The sequence below is a fragment of the Apteryx mantelli genome, chromosome 1, assembly GCF_036417845.1.
Source record: "Apteryx mantelli isolate bAptMan1 chromosome 1, bAptMan1.hap1, whole genome shotgun sequence".
NCBI lineage: Eukaryota > Metazoa > Chordata > Aves > Apterygiformes > Apterygidae > Apteryx > Apteryx mantelli.
The window spans coordinates 212,553,354-212,574,014 of record NC_089978.1 but is presented as its reverse complement, the minus strand read 5'-3'; the positions used below and the strand labels follow the sequence as shown (position 1 = coordinate 212,574,014).

At 37.6% G+C, this 20,661-nt stretch overlaps 1 protein-coding gene across 1 annotated transcript in view; it reads left to right on the top strand.

Moving 5' to 3' along the window:
• The first annotated feature begins 3,482 nt into the window (after positions 1-3,482).
• SEMA3E (semaphorin 3E) overlaps positions 3,483-20,661 on the top strand; it is a 71,666-nt gene continuing 54,487 nt past the window's right edge. Inside the window, exons 1-3 of the mRNA XM_013943991.2 lie at positions 3,483-3,613; positions 11,023-11,082; positions 16,181-16,300. Of these exons, the coding sequence (XP_013799445.1) occupies positions 3,518-3,613; positions 11,023-11,082; positions 16,181-16,300 (276 nt within the window). The 5' untranslated portion in view covers positions 3,483-3,517. The remainder of the gene's footprint in view (positions 3,614-11,022; positions 11,083-16,180; positions 16,301-20,661) is intronic.

Below are 20,661 nucleotides of genomic sequence, written 5' to 3'. Positions count from 1 at the left end.
GGACAGATTCTCAAGGAAAATTGCAGTTGCACCTGGTCTTGTAAGTGTGCTAGATGTTCTCAGCATAATTGAAGCCTAGGATTAGTCAGAAGGACTTCTTGGTTTTGGATTATGCTCAAGTTTGGTATGATCTAGGAAACAAGTTTTTCAAACTAAGGATATGGGCATGGCCAGGAGCAAAACGTTTGACACCTTGAGGACTCCACAGTTACAAGGTGACCCTTGTGAGTATAAGCATCTTCAAGGTCAGACACAAATTGAGGGCAGATTTGGGGGAAAGTTGCTTAGGTGTAATTTTGAATTTAAGTGCCTCATTTCCAATTGTATCTTGGTTTTAATGTCCCAGGGTACCTCAACACTGCAAAGTGCAAAAGTCCATGAGCTAACACTCCACAAAATAAATTTGAAGTCTGTGTGACCTGTGGCCGCAGCAGCTCAAGTCTGGAAGCAGTATAGCTCTAATTCCCACAGTGCTACCTCTAAGCTAACCAGCTTTGCTGAAGGGGCATAGCACATGAATGAAGTTGTACTGCTTCAAAAGCTGAGGTCGCTTACATTAAACCAAATCATGGTGAAATTCAGTTGCCTAGACATAATAGGCACTTAGTACCATTTTAGACTCTCTGGGATAGTCCACGTATTCTCCAGATGAGTCCTGGCATTCAGAAACTTCCACGTCCTATTTAGCTACACCATGCTAACATCTCAGCTATCACAAAGGCCAGAAATCCACTAGCACATTTGTGTTTAGGTATCAAAAAAAACTCCCCACGTTCGTCAGCTTGATGTTTTTCAGCCCTTCCAGATGTCAGGTTCACGTCTGTGCTGGTCTCTACACTCATTGCAAAAACATGCCTGTATACCTTTTCCTGGGGGTAGTCCTAGAAATACTTTTTCACAAGTCTGATCTTGAAAGGTGTTTAATATTCTCAACTTTCATTTAAGACAATCAGACATGCAGGTGTACTTAGCAATACTGAATCTTATGTGACCAGTTACCAGTTTACCGGTTTAGGTATAGGATTGTTCATCATGCTTAATTTTCTCATTGAAAGCAGGTGACTGATATCTCTGATCTGTGTAAAGAAATATTGTCTCACTTATGTAAAGTTCATCTCTAGGACAACATGAAAATAAATCAGCAGAAGCTATCAGGGTGTCTCTTCTGTGACTTCTATATGACTAAAACTTTAAAATTCAATTCTCCTCAAACCAAGACTGACTCATAAATAAAATATATCGGATGTTTTATATTCTTGCAAATAAAAACAGGTTTTATTTAGGACCAAAAGCATATTTCCAGTTCTGCTTTTATCCCATTTCTAATCTGATCACAAAAAAGTAATGTTCTTCTGAAACAACTATCTGCTGGATTTGCTTGGTGAGAGAAGCTTCCTTTGAGAGCAACATCTCCACATTGCTATGCAGTCTTAAGCTCAGTGTATCTCTGCCAAATATATGCATACATATTCACTGGTCAGTACATTACACGCAGACAAAAAAAGAGTTTTGTTATACTCTATCATGATCTTGCTGTGTAACTTAGTTTATCCATCTCTAAAAACAGGCTAATCATACCTGGTTATAAAGTGCTTTGACCAATATTGTAAAAAAATGCTACGGATAGCCTAGATTTTATTAAAATTACATAACTATTTAATCCATAGATTCTCTGAAACTATTAAATCTCAGAAATTAAATCAGTTGTAAGGCTGAATTTCTGTTACGACTCCTTTCACGAAAATTTTATCATCTAGGTAAACAGCTTTCAGAAACTAACTGTTTTCAGGCTCTGACCTGAATTAACCTAGCCAAGAAATTGGCTGATTTATTTTATTACTAAATCCCCATATCATCAACATAATAACTTAAAATGAAATGAAATTGTAGAAATAGCTCAAAAATGCTTGTCTGTTCTCTGTTCTCTTTTCTATACTTTCAAATATTAGTAAGATATCATAAGGAAAATTGGTCGTGCTAAATCTTTCTGTGGTAAGGTTCACATAAAATTCAAATAAAAAGTTCAGATATCATTGGTTTGAAAAACTTTCCTCAGAGAGTGCAGGACACATTTTTAATAGTGGTTATGACTTTTGGTGGTTTAATCTTTGGGTGGTTTATGAGGCTGTGATTCTCAGGTTAAAGACACACGTCCATTTCTGAAAATCAAGCCATAGAGATTGCGGTCTCAAATGGATGCCATGATCGTGTATCCAAGTGAGGACTTCCTCTGACCTGCAGAACCAGCCCCCCGCAGGGCATCTATGGCTTCTGCATGGCTGAAAAGGTGTCGCATGAACACAGGAGCATAGCTGCTGGTGTGGCACCACCAGAACGATGTCCTCTTTGGTGTCTTCACTAGTTCATGGATAGCCCACATCTTCCAGCATCAGGTGCTAGGCCACATCCAAACAACAGGGAAAGTTAACCTCAGGGATAACAGCTCTGAGGATGAGCCAAAGGGAATTTAGTCCTTTTACCAAGACCGATTTTTGTTTCGTCAGAAGAAAATAATTCCCCACAATATAGACATAGGAACAGAGTTCCTTTCCCCCAAACCCAGCTCCGCTGCTCCCCTGAAGCAGTCCTAAGGCTGCTCTCTGGAAGAACGTCTTTTGAGGCTTCCTGTCAGCAAAATGCTTTCCAGCCTTTCAGACCTGCTGCCTGCCGGGCTGCACCATCTGCCCGAGAGTGAGGAAAGACTTCTTCGCTGTGCTTGCTCCTGTCTTTCTTCCTGAGGTCTGTTTCCAAGTTTCTGCAGCATTACCCAGGATGAATTTCCCTTTCTCTGTGGAAGCAGCTTGAGCCTGGATTATGTACAGCTAAGCCCCAGCTCCCCTTAACTGGTCAGCATATTTCTTGGAAAAATCAGCAATCACTTTGAAAAATATAAATATGTGTTTTACAGTCTTTATACTGATTTTACTTGCTGATTTTAGTGCTAATGTTTTCAGAGAATTTAGCGGAGACAGTGCTGGGCTTAAGGCAAGCAATCCCATCCTCCCAAAAACAAAACCAGAACAGCATTGTGCCTACAATAAAAAACTGTAGTTTGACAAGCCTGAGGTAAAGACAAGGAGATAGTTTCCAGTATTTTTTCAATTTCCATCCATTCATTCTTTGTTTCCCATTTGCAGTTAATACCCTAAAAAACATTTTTTTTTCCTTTTCAGAAAATGTTAAAAGAGGAAACTTATCTCCCCCCATCCCCATTTTATGATATATTGAGCACAAAGATTATGATGTAAAGATCCACATACAATTCTTGTGGAGAGATGGCTGGTTTTGAAAATTGTTCCCAGGTGTTTTGTGTCTCTTTCTTACTCAAAGATTATATGATTAGCATTTTAATATCCCACAAGTTTTAGCTGACCTCCCTAGGAGGACAGGAAAATGAAGCCATGAAGCTAAGCTGTTTGGTATTTATCATGCACACTCTGATTGTATTTCAGAGCTCTGGGATTTAAACAGGACGTCAGTCTTTCACAGCCCATTTGGATATCTTGGTCTTCACATAATGCTGCTGGATGAGTATCAAGAGCGACTGTTTGTGGGAGGAAGAGACCTCTTGTATTCCCTCAGCTTGGATCGAGTCAGTGACAACTACCGAGAGGTGGAGTAAAAAAAATATATATATTATTTACTTTGTGACATAATGTGTAGCACAGAATACATGATTGGAAAGGAGATGACGGACCTTTTTGTAGACATTAAAGTTTTGTAGATTAACATAAAAGTCATGTTTATCTTTAAGAAAAAAACAGTGCTTACTGTTTTTTTCCCCCCAATTATAACCCATAAGAGTCACTCCAGGTGAAGAGGTCTGGAGGATATATATCTTTTCCTCACTATTTTTCAGCATGTTTACTGAAATTTAGAGCATCTCACAGCACTTTGTGCATAGCTGATCTCCCATGTATAATCAAGGAATAATTTCTCCCAGGTGTTTGTGTGGGATTTTTTTTTTTTCCCACAGCATCAGAGAAGGGGAGGGTTTTTTTTCTTTTATTTTTTTTTCTGAAAAAACCTTATGAGCACATAAATGACAAGAGGAATTCAATGGCAGTGCAAACCTGTCAGCTAATTTTTATTACTCTTTAGAAACTTCATTTTGCCTCACTGGCTCAAAGGTGATACTGTTAAGTAGTGACCGAAAGTGTCATTTGAAGTGTACTCAGTGGTCTGTGGGAGAAGGATGGTTTAAGTCATAATCCTACTGGAGAGCCTGGCGCATCATAGAAACCACAGCTGATGACACTCTGGCAATTGAAGTGGAGAGACCTGAGTATGAGAAGGGGTGGACCCTGGCTTCTTTATTGACTTGTGTCCTTGGTAGCTAATACTGGAAGCATATGGCAGCAAAGGAAGCTGGTGGAGCTACTGCTCCGGCCTCAATCATCCTGACTACAGATAAAGGATTCAGTGTTTTTCTTTTTTTTCTTTTTTTTTAATTTCCTAAATATGTTTTGAAATATTTTCACTCATTCATTCTTATATCAATGAAAAAATAAACAAATAAATAAATAAAGCCCCTCTAGAGAAATATGATTTTTGAGTTCCACAGTGCACTGACCACTAGACTAATGTTTCAAAGTATTTTGTTTCTGCACCCTTCTTGTGAGTGAATATCACTGTTCCCATGCCAACAGTGTCATAAACTTTACCATAAGCAACCTTTCCTATCTCCAAGTGTAATTAGCATGTGCCACTGTTGTGAATGGATATAACATGTTTTTTCCTACTTATGAACAGTTTGGGAAAGGCTGTTCTAGAAAGGAGGAAATGGATATAAATACTCACAGAGGCCATTTAGGAATTTATCTACATAAAATTAATAATAATAATATATATATTTTTAACTCTTCAGATAGCAATGTTACATACTGAGTTTTGTTCCTTCACAGTGAGATATGAGTTAACTCCTTTTCCATTTGATAGGAATTATCCTCTGATGAGATATTAGGGATACAAAAACATTTAAGCATTTCTATAAAATGACTTTTTTCCCTCTTCTTCCTCATTTGGTAGTAAATCAGTATGAGGAAAGATGACAGTGTAGAACACTTTATGCTTCTGTCCAACCATCATTGTCCCATCTGGACACACTCTTGAAGTTCGTTGCCCTCCTCCTTGTTGTTTTTAGATGGAAGATCAGCCATTTACTCTGAAACTATACTCTCTGTCTTGAGACCTGCATGCAGAATATGACAAATTAATGGAAGGTCTTCTTGCTGGCTTGCCTGCTTGCCTGCTTTTATGATGTGCAAAAGATGAGAAACTAGAGTAAATGGAGCTTGACCTAACATGTTTGGAAACATGACCTCACTGGGGATTAACTCCTCTTAATACAAATGTCACAATCCTTTTCTTGTTTCCTCAGCATTCGCTCAGCACTGATTTCACTCAGCAGTACCTAGGGTAAGCTTGATTGTCCCACAACATTATCAGCAGAAGTGTGGAATGACATATTTCTGTTATATCAAAGCTCAATTACTGAGATACATAGAGTGAAGTTTCTGAAATTGAGAGACTGGTTGATTCATTATTATCCAGGTTCTTCATTAAGTTGCCTTTAACTGTGTGTTGATTAGCCTTTAGCCTTTCCTTTCAAACTGAAGACTTTATCTTAATTAATCTAAGACACCAGTTATAATCTAGTGAAAGTACAAGAGTGAAGGCAAGTTTCTGATTTTTATTCTTTCTCCAGTAACAGGATGAGTCACTATCTGCAAAAGAGATGTTTCATAAAGTTGGTAGCTTTGTGGCAGATTTCGTAGAACTTTTTTCATTTTCTAGGTTCTAGAACACAGTTGGAGTTTTAATTCATTGTCATCCCCTTTTCCACAATTTGGAATATGAATATGCTCTCTAAAAAACAAAATTAAACCCAATCAGACATATATCCCTTCTTCTATGAAACAACCCAGTCGTTCCTCAGATATTCAGTTCTAATGAGCATATTAAGAGTCCCTCAAAGAAAAACAGCAAGTTGGGTGGACATAAAACATCTTTTGCATTGAGGCCTATTGACAGCCTCAGTAATCCATCAAATCCCCAAAATTCACCTTGTGATGCATATGAAGTGTGCATTCTAAAAAAACCTTTATCTAATAGACCATATTGTTCCCTAAGGTTCCATTCTCTTCAACTTTCAAAAATCAAGCAACAGTCTGAAGGATAGATTATAAGTTTTCTATGTGATTAGTTGTTTATGCATTTTTATGTTTAACAATATTAACAGCATATATTATCCTAAGCACCTTTCACATCATACAGAGAAGGGATATACATGAAACTGCAAAAATCTGTCAAGGAATAAAATTCCTCCTGTCATTCCTGCGTTGATTGGGGACTCCAGAGATCTGGGTTTAGCCCACAGCTATGACACAGACTTTCTATGACAACTTAAGCAAACACACAGCATCTCATTTCTCCATTGATCAAGTGGAGAGTAATTATAATTCCTTTGCCTCCTTTTTATCTCTTTTTTTGTGCCCTTTGTATCTCTCCTTGCCTACCAAAGGCACAGAAATTTTGTTGCACCATAAGTATCTGAAACACAGTTGCTCCTGTGCTTCAGCTTCTGTATGAAGAACACCCTAACACTGCCAGGGGCAAGAATGATGGAGAATATGAAATGTGGATATCAATATTTACAGAAAATTAAAGCCATACAAATACCTGCAGTCCTCTATAAGCCAGGGCTTTGGAGGTACCCTCCATGTGACCTTTGCTATCCCTAGAGATCTTGCTCCCTTTGATACCACCTTTGAAATCAAACTTTGCACATATTTGGGACTTGATCCAAAGTCTCTAAGGCTTGTAATGATCTAACACACTGATAGAAAACCTTCTTTGATGTCTGGTGCCAAATTTATTTTAAAAAGCATTGCAGTTCATTGTAATTGGTGCCAGACCAGATCTCTGTTGACAGCAAACTTGAACCACTGCCGGTAGTTCACCATCACTGATATAATAGCTCATAGAGAAGGACAACCTTTGGTTCTATTTTTCCTTGCTTGTAGAAGTGAAAATAATCTGCACTTCCTGCTTCTCCAGGAACTCCTTACAGATATTCATTCTTCCTAGCTTATGCTTCAAAGTGCTAGCAAAGGGCTAGCTATGAAGAGGCTTCTTACATAAGTAAATAGTCTTGTGCAGGAAGATTTCAGTGTGTTTTATCTGTTTCTGGTCCAGTATGAGATAGCTCCAGATTAGGAACTTTCTGTTGTAATACAGCATAGAGCACCGATAATGTACCCTTCCTCTCGTACCTCTGGTGAAGCTAGCTACATTTTCACTCCAGAGCTGGTTTAACAAAAGTCAGCAAAAGCAGGACTGGCTTGCATCTACTTTGAATATTATGTAGGAATGCACCCATATTCAAATTTAAATGAGAAGCTCATAATTTAGCATAATTTTAGTTTGATTATCCATTGGAATTACTTCTCATAAGACAAGCTTGGTCTCTATCTCTTGATAAATACATATAATATCTTCCAGTCATAACCAGGTGCTTTTGCAGAAGTTGTCCTTCAGCCAAACACGAGTTGCGCTGTTTGTTAAGTATTATTTATCAACTCAAAACAAGGACAGGATAGTTGAATAAAATTTAATTGCTCTGTCATATACTCGCATTCAAACAGGTTCACATAGTGGTCCATTCTGGACTGAAGCCCTATAAAGCTCATACTGTTTCCTGAAATTAGTTTTCAGTAGACATGTCATCCTGTTTTTTGAGGTTAGTGACTTAATAGTGAAGCTCTTTGGAGACACTAATTAGGATTCCAATGCCAATTAGACAGTTTCCTTTATCTGATTAGCTGTCAGCCATACAGCCTTATATTTCCATGTATTCTTATTAAGAGTATATTTAAAAATAGCTTTTTCCTATCTTTTTAATGCAGTGCTAGAATTATATCACCAAGGTCTTAAAGATGAAAAATGTTGTGATGCAAGATGAAAAACCATCACTAAACATGCAACTTACACATTTGTTTCACAGTAACTCACAGTAGTGACAGGTTTTGAATAATTATGTCCAAACAAGAGGTCAAGCATGCAGCCAAGCAAAATGTATGCTACCGGGAAGCTACACCAGTCTAGGTGCATGGGAGAAATTTCCCAAGAATGGTTACTGACAGCTTGCCAAAAAGACTGTAGTCCTGGCAAAGAACCAATCTGAAGTTAAAGCTGACAGTTGTCATAACTGTAAAAGCACAAACATCAGGAAAAATAACATGTTGCAGGTTAAAGGCTACTGTTACAGCTGATTAGTATCTGGAATTCTATGCAGTACAAACACATCCTATGTTTTCCCAGTTAAAGAAAACTGCAATAATTACACAAATATAATTAAGCATGGTGAGCACATATTGATAAAGTTCTACCTATGTCCACTTACTATCCATTTCTTTGAAATCATGACTGACAGACCAAGCGGCTCTTCTCCATTGCATAAACCAAGGTAAGAAATCTTTACAAAGACTTAAGCATTAAAAACAATAAAATAAATGTTTTTCATGCTTTGCAGGTCTTTTTTTTTTCTTTTTTTCATATACATATGCTTTGTACTGTGTTTAGAACCAGAATACATGTAAAATTGAATTTTGAAATTTGATATGAAAGCAAAATCTGATGTGCAGGCTCTATTTTGGTCTCCAGTCTAAAAGAATCTTAAAGAGACTTTCAGTTTCTCTTAGTGTCTATTTGTGTTAAGACTCATGAGCTTCATAAGAGTTATGAGTCTTAAAAAATAATCATTTCTGGATAGAGCTTCTTGAGGAAGCTCATATTACTAAAATCATAATTCAGACCCATCTCTTCAGGCAACAAGCATGGGCTTCCCTTAGAGGTAGGTAGTTGGCTACAGGCATCTAAGATAGATGTCTATACCTCTGCATGGCCAGTGGAAAAGGAACAGAGATGTCTGTCTTTCTCTCTTCTTTTAGTAGGAACCTTTCCGTAACATAAGTCATGAGAAGCATCCTAATAGGAAACACACATGTATTTGAGCTGCCGTAGGGCTGGGGCTTTGCTTGAAGAAGGATTTGTGCAGGATTCGGTTTGGAAAGCAGATACCTAGCAGCAGTCATAGACACAGTGACGGAGGGTATCTCATGTTGCACATTAGCCTCTTGATTAGGGTAACTCGCCCAGGAAGTAAAGCCTTTGCCTCCTCCGTAAGAAGTTTGTGCACATAACCCCCACTTCTCATTAGTGTGTACTAAGGACCAAATTATTGTTGCTTACAATGAAGCTGTTTTTCAAACTCCAGAAAAAGGGGCAGGGGGTTCACTCTTTGGGTTTTATCTCTCCAATTCTGCTCATGCATTTAATTCAGTACCTCTTAAGTGGAGAATGTGCATATAAAATCTTTTGAATAGCACTAAGTCTAAATATCCAAATATAAAAATAACCACTTACAGTGTATTCAATATTAGGTTACGGAGTCAAGAGTTTGTGTTTGTTCTCCCTCTGGTTTCCCAGTTCCTAACAGCACCTTGAACCACTGATATGGTGCCACTGATACGGGTGAAAGCTCCATTTTAGCCTGGTAGTTAAGGTACTCCTTTGGGAACTGGAAGCAATGGGTCCAAACTGTTAGAGGCTCAGAAGATCCTAGAACTCACATCTCCTAACTTCTAAGTTAGAAGCTTTTCAGTTAAAAACAAGCTGTTGCCTATTCCAGCCCCTGCCAGGGAGTAAAGTACATGATTTTGACCATCAAGCTTTGCACTGAATGAATCAGGAATGCTTTGAGCAGGAAGCTGGAGAAGTGTCCTCACAGGTCTTCAGCAGAGTTCAGGTACCTCCCCAGCATACTCAGAAGCAATAGACAGCCTAGACAAGAGTTAGATATTTTCTCTCCATGGCTATGTATGGTCATACATAGGTGACTATGAAACTTTCACACCCAAAGCAAGTGTTCTGATTGATTTCAGATTCCTTACAAGATTTAGATGCTGTCTAAAAGTAGGTGGGTTTGATTTGGCCACTGAGACTTAAGCACTTAGAGGTGCTGAAGTTGACAATGATAACATACAGCAGACCTCTTGCTTTTAAGCATTATGTAATAGGCCTCCAGGATTTATGATTTATCCCCATGACTTAGATTTTCTCAGATTAGGATAATTTTAAATTTAGGAAAATTAAGATAATTAAATTACCTCCCCCCACCAAATGTTTTCCAGATAGAAATAATTTCTGACTGGACTATTGACAAAATTTCTTAATGATGACATCCATTTTTTGATTCTATCTCTTAATTTCCAAGTTCTTTTGTTTTAGCTGAGCCTGATATCACCAAAGTGGGCATGGTTTTGTTTTCAGTTTTAAAAGTTCTAAGAACTGAAGTAATCATTCCAGTCCATTTAGTCATGGTTTAACATTGTTTTCATTGAAACAAATCATGCATCTGGAATGAAACATAAATTTTATACAGTAGGTAACTGAAAAGTAACTGAAAAAAATCCTGCTTGTGCAATTTGGCTTCACTTATAGTAATTGACTGTGAAGAGTTGATCCTACTCCCGGGAGGTTAATCGCTGACCCTCATTAACTTCGCTGTAAACTATCTTCTTCCTTAAGTGTCACTTAAAGCAGGAAATCAGTGCTTCAAAATTAATATTTTATGGGAAATTGTTGAAAGTCACTGACAATTTATCAGGGCTATTCATGCTGAGTTTCTATAAAATGTTCAATGTATTAACTCCTTCAGAATTCCATTGGCTAGTATTAAGTTTGCTGAGTTACCCCAAAAGAAAGTAGTTACATTCCAGGAACAATGTTTGTTAACATTATTGTATGCTTTTATAAATATTTAAGAATAAAACTAGAATATTTTACCTGAAAGCTGTTCCAACATATACAAGAAATTATTAAACTCTATAACATACACTGTAACAATAAAAACTGTATATATACTAAATGAGTATTTCACATGAACAGTAGTGGAAAAGCTGGATTAACCTTGAACGATGCATGGTCCCAGTGGTATGATTTTTTATGTATTTTTTTCAGATCCACTGGCCTAGTACTCCTCTGCAGGCAGAAGAATGCATAATTAAAGGAAGAGATGCTGTAAGTATCATTAATTACGAATCAAATATACTTTAATTATATCAGTGGCTGATCCAAAATAAGGATTCAGGCATCCCTAAACTTCAGAGAGATCAAAGCACAGTTACAATTCTAAGTGTTGCAGCTTAAACATGTGTAACTACTGTGAATACACTAAATGATTAGTTTAATTGCTTTTCAAAACAGCTTATAATTGGGAAATGAACATTTTTGAACATCTGAATTTTCTCCTAATTCTCTTTCTGGTAATAAAAGAAAAGGTATCTTATTAATTTCCTTTTTCCATTTCTGACTCCCTTTCTTTCCATGCACATAGGATACCCTCTCTGCTCAATCTTTTTGTACATTGTACTTTCTCTTTAAAATTCGCATTCTCTAGAATACCTCCTTTCTGAGGTTATCTTAAAGGTTCATTGCATTTTTCTGGACCATTTTTGGACCTTGAGGTTTCTAGGTGGGTTTGGTAGGAAAAGAGGGTTTTCTGCATTATTCAGACTTGGTGTTCATATTAAATAAATCCCAAACCTAAAATGCTTGAGCTTTATCTTATACTATCCCTCAGCACAGGTTGTCATTACAGTTAAAGTCCTATTACCTTTCCATTGCAACAACATGATGGGATGTATTTTCTGATACTTTGTCTATGATAACATTTGGGGGGGCGGTGTCATTGGGAAAATAAATCCTTAACCCCTTACAGAAATAGGTACTGAGACTCATAAGTTTGCCAAAAAATCACCATATTTTAAAACCCAGTGTGTTATTATAACTTTTCAAATTTGTATTGTGATGAATGTGAATATTTAAAGAACTTCTTGTGGTTTTCACATTCATTCTGCCCTGTGAAAGCCGCATGTCTCCATTTTCAGAAAGAAAAGCAAAGGATCCTTACGTAATCACAAGACTTCAGAAAATGAGCCTGTAAGAAAAAGATGTTAAAATTGTGAAAGCTAGAAATATTTTAACACCAGACAATAGGAATTATTCTGATTCTCACATGAGATCTAATTATGTGTGGGGCCATGCGAATGGATAATGCTAATTAATTCTGGGAAACCTTAATAATTTTCATTAGTGTACTCAGTGAACTAAATTGCTCAACCTGAAAGGAATCTAAATTAGAATCAAAACCATCCCCATTACTTTTCTTTTTATCTCCTTCATTTTTTGTCTCCATAAACACATATTGCTTAATGGTATTATGTCTTAAAATTAACCCTTTGCCATTTCTAAATTTTGGATGCTATTTTTCATGCTATAAATTCTCAGAGAAAACAAAGAAAAAAATTACTTATCATTGTTCTTTAAAGCTTTGTGCTTATTTCCATGCTGTTTCCCTTTTCATTTTGCTTTACAAAACATCTATTACTCACCTCATAACTGACATTAAGTAGAACTTTAAATGGTGTAATAAGCATCTCAGTGTTCAGGTATTTCACTCGTTCTCTGCTTCTCGCTATATATAACACAACAGCTCCTTTACAAGCTCTTCAAAGGTTATCAGCTCATCATGTAGCAGTAAAACATTAAGCATTAAGCGTTGTAGTCATAAAAACAGTTTCAGAAAGCTTGTAGCAAACTAAATGGGACAATTAGAAAAGCCTAATCTTAACAAGATGTGCATCACCTTAAACCTGGGCCCTGCTTTTCTGATCAGGATCAAGCCAATGATGAAACCCTTCTGCTCTCATCCAATATGCCAAGAACAACACCTGTTAGCTTGTGCTGTGAGAGCTTTTCATTCATGCAATTATCAGAATTGGAAATCATTCAGAAATAGAAATCAGATTCTATAGTGATGACTAGTTCCTTCACACTGAGAAGTTTCAGATGAATAAAATCCCACAGATCTGTTCATGTTTCTACTGAGCCTGCTAAAGACAAGCACAACAGTTAATTATTCAATATAGTAGGAGGACAGTTTATTTTAACAGTCCCCCCGATGCATTTTAATGACTTCCCTCCTTGTTATGTGTATCGGATATTATTACTGGGGTGAGCAGCAATGCCTGGTTACCTGATGCTTTCCAGAATAGCACTCTCTTCCATTTGTTTATGATTTTGATAAAGCCTAGCCATTTGGAAAGACATTTTCCATACTTGGGATCTGCCTCATTCAGGAGGGGTTTTTTTATGCAGAAAACTTCAGGCATTTTTATGAACAAGTACAAGCACAGGAAAAATATGTGTAACTTTTTCCAGTGAAAAACAACAACAACAACAAAATCCTAAGATTTCTCTTTCTCCAAGGTGTCTTTGAGATAAAGATTAGGAGCTGCAGAGATATACGGGGAGAAAAAAAACATGGTAGAAACCATGTGGAGGAAAGATCATACCAGAAGAGAGGCAAAACAGAATGGATAAGGCAGGAAATTCATAACTGGAAGGGAGGAAGAATGAGGAAAAACATCAGTTCCCAATAAAGTATCTACTTCAAAAACTACAAGACATCATAAAATTCCTACATATTACCATTCCATTAATATGAGTCAACAAAGATCTGTGAAACCCACAGGCAAGAGTAGTCTTGTCCTGATGATAGACAATGTGGATATATAGCTCATCTTTTAGTTTCCAAAAATTAACAAACAAACAAACAAAACCTTAAGAGTTAAGAATCTCATAATTAAGATTATGCAAGGTTAATTTCTCCTTTGCATACACATGATTTAATTACAGAATGAATTACCTGTCTGTGTAGGTTACCTGCTTCTTTTAGTTAGTATGATATATCTTCTCATTGAGTGTTTAAGTATGTAGTAAAGCATGTGAAAAAGGAGACTTCTTCCATAGGATTCTTATTCATTTGTTGGAGAATCTGGAAGACTTGCAAGGGACTGCAAGGGTCTGAAGAAAGTAAAAAGATGATTCCTCAGTTTTGAACTTAATACTGTTTTGTAAGAGCTGAATTCTGCCCATGCCTCTACCACAGACTCCCCCTCTATGACGTTAAGTTTTCACAGACGGTCATTAAGACCCAGGATTCTTCTCATCTAAATTTGACAATCTCAAAAATAGCTATCATCTAAAGTAGTCATCTAGGCTTCCTATGCTGTCATCAGTGAAGGACAGCAATTTTTCCCAAAGGAAGTTCCTCTACTGTGTTTTACACATTTATTTTAAGATAGAATTAATTGCCCTTTGGAGGTGTAGCTGCCTAAACTTTAGGCGAGATTAACCCCATTGCAATTATGTCTTCTTAAATTCTATGTGACTGTCTTTAAAACCCAAGGTCTGAGTTGAAGAAATGCTGAGCAATGGAAATGAAAGAAATTTTTGCTCCAAACAGAAATTACTGTATAAAGTTAATACTGTGGAAAACTAAGTCCCAGGAGTCCCAAAATCAATGGATACTTCTATCTCACTCTCTGTTTCTAGTTTAGCACAGGAAGGATAATGACCCCACATCTCACAGGAATGTTTGAAAAAATTTTAATTGTAATATTTATGAAGCTGCAAATACACTAATGAGTCCCAGAGTACAGCCCAGGGGAAATGAATATTTCTTCAAAGGAGAATTTGAATAGTGAAAGTAGATAAAGCATGAAGCTATACAGTTAAAAAAAAAAAAAAAAGGAGTAGCTGTTCATTACACATGAAATTAATGGTGCAGAGGTCTTGTGGAAAAATATAAAAGTGTTATTTTTCTTGAAAGAAAGTTTATTTAACTTGAGAGAGAAGACAGAATCACAGAATCACGGAATGGTTGAGGTTGGAAGGGACCTCTGGAGATCATCTAGTCCAACACCCCTGCTCAAGCAGGGTCACCTAGAGCACATTGCACAGGATCGCGTCCAGGCGGGTTTTGAATATCTCCAGAGAAGGAGACTCCACAACCTCTCTGGGCAACCTGTTCCAGGGCTCTGTCACCCTCACAGTGAAGAAGTTTTTCCTCGTGTTCAGATGGAAGTGTCTGTGTTTCAGTTTGTGCCTGTTGCCTCACGTCCTGTCACTGGGCACCACTGAAAAGAGTCTGGCCCCATCCTCTTGACACCCTCCCTTCAGATACTTGTACGCGTTGATAAGATCTCCTCTCAGCCTTCTCTTCTCCAGGCTAAACAGGCCCAGCTCTCTCAGCCTTTCCTCATAAGAGAGATGCTCCAGTCCCCTAATCATCTTTGTGGCCCTTCGCTGGACTTGCTCCAGTAGTGCCACATCCCTCTTGTCCTGGGGAGCCCAGAACTGGACGCAGTACTCCAGATGTGGCCTCACCAGGGCTGAGTAGAGGGGGAGGATCACCTCCCTCGACCTGCTGGCAACACTCTTCCTGATGCACCCCAGGATCCCATTGGCCTTCTTGGCCACAAGGGCACATTGCTGCCTCATGCTTAACTTGGTGTCCACCAGCACTCCCAGGTCCTTCTCTTCAGAGCTGCCTTCCAGCAGGTCAACCCCCAGCCTGTACTGGTGCATGGGGTTATTCCTCCCCAGGTGCAGGACCCTGCACTTGCCTTCGTTGAACTTCATGAGGTTCCTCTCTGCCCACCTCTCCAGCCTGCCCAGGTCTCTCTGAATGGCAGCACAGCCCTCTGGTGTATCAGCCACTCCTCCCAGTTTGGTATCGTCAGCAAACTTGGTGAGGGTGCACTCTGTGCCTTCATCCAGGTCATTGACGAAGAAGTTGTACAAGACTGGACCCAGTACTGACCCCTGGGGGACACCGCTAGCTACAGGCCTCCAACTAGACTGCGCTGCTGATCACAAGACATTTGCTGAATGTTGATATCTCAAGCTTTGAGTCTAATGTCTAGTGCATATAGTAAAACTTAGTAGAGCAAATATTTAAATTTATGGAATAACTCCAAGATTGAAGAAGCACAAAAAAATGTGTTTTATAACTTAATAACTCCTAACAAGTTAAGTGTCTAAAATAATTTGTGATAAATCAGGATTCTAAAAATTGTTTTTCTTCATGTCATAAGTGTCCATCCATGAATTCAGTTCTAGAGTAAAGCAGGAGAAACAAGATTTTATAGGTAACAGAATAGAAATTCTCAATATGCATACTGTCATCTGAATACAGTTAAGATAATTTCTTTTTAAAAATCTATTTTCAAATTTTAAGATTTACTTCTGTTTTTTTTTTTATGCAAACAAGGATGAATGTGCAAATTACATCCGTGTCCTTCACCGATACAACAGAACACATCTTCTGGCTTGTGGAACAGGAGCTTTCGATCCACTCTGTGCTTTTATTAGAGCTGGACATCCATCAGAGGTAAGAAATCTGTTTTACAGAAATGACTTCTTTGCTCTGTATTTCAGAAAATTCTCCATGGTTAAAAATAAATGTTTAAATTAAAGTGCTCAGAGCTCTTATACAAATCTTACAAAGGATATTTTCACTGATGAAATCTAACGATGATCCAAAATTCAGTCTGTGTATAGGGGAACTCACTAGTAACTGAAGACATATTCTGCAGAATTATACAGAGTAGGAAGTCCTTTTCATCCTAGAGTTTTGTTACTATTTGAGCTGATATAACACTTCTTAAAGCAAAATTATTCTTAAATATTCTTTTTTTTCCCTGAATCTCTTTTTTAGGTAATAACACACAGAGTCAAAAATAAATCTTTAGTATGTTGGGAGATGGAACACCTTAATCATTTTTGGTTAAATTCAGTTTCTTAGTTTTGTTCACATTCAGCAAGTCTATGCCCTTAACAACCCTTACAGGTGAGTGAAGTAGTACTATAGAGAAGGTCAGTAAATGCAGCATATAATCTATATTGTCAGTGTATTTCTCATGCAAAAATATAAGTTTTCTGGATTTTTCAGAAATCTGGATCCTTGCAGTCTCAGGTATATTAGGTCAGGGTTAAAGAACTAGACTTACAAATGCACCAGTCTCTCTCTTTAAATTGGTATATAAGCTTCCTTAGGCATTGGACCTGCTCCTGATTATGTAAAACCTGTGTGCTGCTACATGGAGTCCAAAATGTTGAACACTTCTTCCTGCTTACATCAGTCTTCATCCTGCTCTCATTGCCACTCTAAAATACTCATGGAATTTATGAGCATATTTTGAAGTTCCCTACATATATCCTGAGGGCCCGAATTTCTTCAGCTCTTATTAGATTGAATTTGTGGTTAAAGATATAAATTACATTACAAGATCTGGGCCTTGGAAGTCCAGCTGAAAATATCCAATCAGAAGTTCAAGGTGAAAACTGGCCACTCAGTGTAGGCCTTTATCACATACTTAGCAATGCCAGGGAGATCATTTGTTTTATTACAAGACAGAAACAACAGAGCTTCTTTGGGCCCTCAGCCTCTTAAAATTTTGGTCAGACTCTGGAGAGTGATCAAATCTGAGAAGAGCTGAAAGTGGAGCTAGTGTTTTATATACCTCAGAGACAGTGCTGTGAAGTCCATGGACTTTGCCCTGGCATACTGAATGAGAAGAGGAAAATGAGCCAGGAGAAGAAGTTAGACTCCAGTAGGTGAAAGAAGTGGTAGGTGGTCCCACTGTTTTATCTGGGCTGCCCTGAGGCTGAAGGAGAGTTTGAGTAGGCTGCCAGAACGGCACATTGATGACCGCTGTCTAGGAATCTGGAGAAGCCTGGTCACGCGATTTGCCCAATGGGACACGACACATGAAGACCATCTGTAGCCCAGGGTAAGAAGGGCTTTTACGGGCAAATGTCAGGAACAGATGCTGGATGATAGGCTTGCTTAATTGGTAATGTTTGGTGATTTCTGCTGGTAAAGCTGAGGGCTTGTCATGGAGGTGCTATTGGAGCACCATTCAAGCGAATTCTTGCTTTCCCCAAGGCAAGGAGTGGGATTTCAAACTGATTGCAATTATATGAGTCCACATTAGAGATGGGTTTAATATTATATATATTATTTATACAATACATACAGAGCGAAACATAGAGACCAGCCTTGCTGATGTATGGATGAACATGAGAAAAAGCAGAGCTTCAAAATAAATGAAGTTACAAGTGCTTTTCTTTCCATTTCCAAATATTTCAAAACATTTGCCAAAAGCTTAAAGCTACATAATAAATAGTCAATTGATTTGTGTAGATGTAATGAAAACAGGAAAAAGAGAAAAGCATTGTATTTAATGTTTTCTGCAGCTGAACTTGGATAAACTGGGAAAACTCGCCTATTTCCTAAAAAATTGAAGCTTACTTTCTACTTATGTTGTACAAGGTTAAGGTCTGGGGTATTTCCATATGTGAAAGAAACAGCGCAAATATATGTTGTCGTATTTTTGCCAAAGTTTTGTCCTTATTGTTAAGTGTGATTTTAATTAAGCATGTGACTACAAAGAAGACATCCATATATTCTTTTTTTCCTTGGTTATTCCATAACAGAGTTACTCAGTTCATCCCTTTAAAAATGTGCCTCCCCTAATTCCTTTTCTCACTGATTTTCATTTTAAGCTCTCCTAGCCAGACTAATTTGATTCTGTCTCTTAATCTTTAATTCTTATGCTCAATATTTAACTGACAGTTTTGTACCTAGTGAGTTAAAGCAACAATTCAGACCCATCCCATACCTACAGTATTACTTATTGGGGTGGGTTGGTTGGAAAAAATAGGAAAACTGAGGAAAAGAGACTGGAGCTATTTTAAAATAATCACTTAGCTCAGATAACTATGAATGGAAGATATAAAGTTTTGTAAAGTGTACTCATATAAGTCAATGCAGGCATTTACTTTAGTAATTTTTTTTTTTTTTTTGAGCAAGCCTTTCTGAGGAAAGAGGCATTCCTTTGTTTCTGGTCGTGTGGTTCTAGTTTGGTTTGTCACGCTCCAAGATCCAATCCATGCTGTGCACCTTCCTCAGCCATCAAAGTCAGAAGTACCTCAGAAGTTAAGACCCCAGCACAACACTTATACTTGAAATTATTTGAATCGCACAAAGACACTGTCTGCTAAAATTGAGAAAAGAACTACGTAATAAGCAATAATTTTAAAAGAAGGCAACTTTGCATGTCTTCATTGCTCTTGTCATGAACCTCCTGTCAGGCTTCCTGGTACAGGTTAAAGAAAGCAAGGTCTGTATATTTAGGAATACTACTTAAGAAAGTATAAGCAACTGGCTGATAAAAATAGAAACCAAGCAAACAAAAATTGAGAAGCAAGATTTATGTATAAGATTGTGTGGCCCGTGATCTTCCTCTTATGTATCACTGTCCTTCCTTCCCTTCTTTTTGTTTATTACTCACCCTTGTCAAACTGAAGTTCTAAAATTTTACCCACACTGAAGTCATGGGAAAATTACCACTTTGCTGTTGTGTAGACCAACAGGAAATATATTTCTTACAGTAAGAAGTAGCTAAACTAGTTTCCAGTATGTCAAAAGCTGACCATCAGTATTAAAAAAAGACAGGTGCCATATGTATGGAAGGTTAAAAATAACATATGGTATGTGATAGAGTGGGCAAATTGCAATCTTGTTTTCTTTGACTGATAAGGACACCACGTAACTGCAGGAAGTGAAAGGACCAGATCCCAAAATTGCAGTTCAGACTCTGATTGTTGCTTTCTCCTTAGAAGAACATCCTGAACCAATGATTGCTGATTATTTTCTACTAGTTTCCTCCAGCTCAACTCTCTTGCCACTTGCTCACTTTCTGACTTTCATGGAAGGGAGAATAACAAACAATTGAAAGCTGCTCCCCAAACTCATAAGATCTAGCCATGGAAATAGCCTAATCAGGGAATACAGAGATCCTTACACAGTACAGCTGGTTCACAGCCAGACTCAGCTGGAGCGCAATGATAGCATCGTATTCCTTGCATTTTTCTAAATTCATTTTTATTACTAAGGACAGTTGTACGAAAACAGGTTTGTTTTTTCTTAAAAAGCTTCTCTTTTCTTCCCAGCTCAGATCACAGTTCCTCACATCTATCTTGATAACATGCTCCACAGCTTCTAAAGGTGTTGCCAATAAACAGAAAAATGTGATTAAGAGAATTATAATTTGAGGTGGAGACAGTACAAGCAGAGGAGGTGTCTCTACATAAATATCTGAAGTGGAATAAAATAGCAGCCCAAATGGATAAATAGGAGATAAATACAAAAAATGCCAATAACAAACTTAAAAAATATATGATGAGGTCATTCTATTTATAAATAGGAACCAAAACATGTTTCTTAAAAAAAAACTAGTAAAACCCAGACTTTTTATCTGAAGGGTGAATGCTGGTTTATAATGTGGAGTTACTGGGTGAAAGGAACATTTTTTGACATTGTTGATATTTTTATTAAATATATTGAACTTCAGTATAAGTAAAATCTAATTTTGATTTGAAAACCCAGCAGCTTCTGAACAGAATCTCTTTAAATAGCACAAGATGCGTTTGAAGCTTATATACCTATTTGGAAAATGACAGTTTCCAGACATGTTGAGGAATGGAAGGTGGGAGGAAAGAAGGGAGTCATTATAGCAGACTTCTGTGTATCCAGATACATAGCAAATGAAGAATATAAAGCTAGATTCACTCTTCCATATGGAACTACATATCAACAGTATCAATACAAGGGAAATACTTGCTTTGTGCTCAGGAACCTTAAGCATATGTTTCAACAGTGCTTCCTAAGCCAAAAGAAGATGTAAC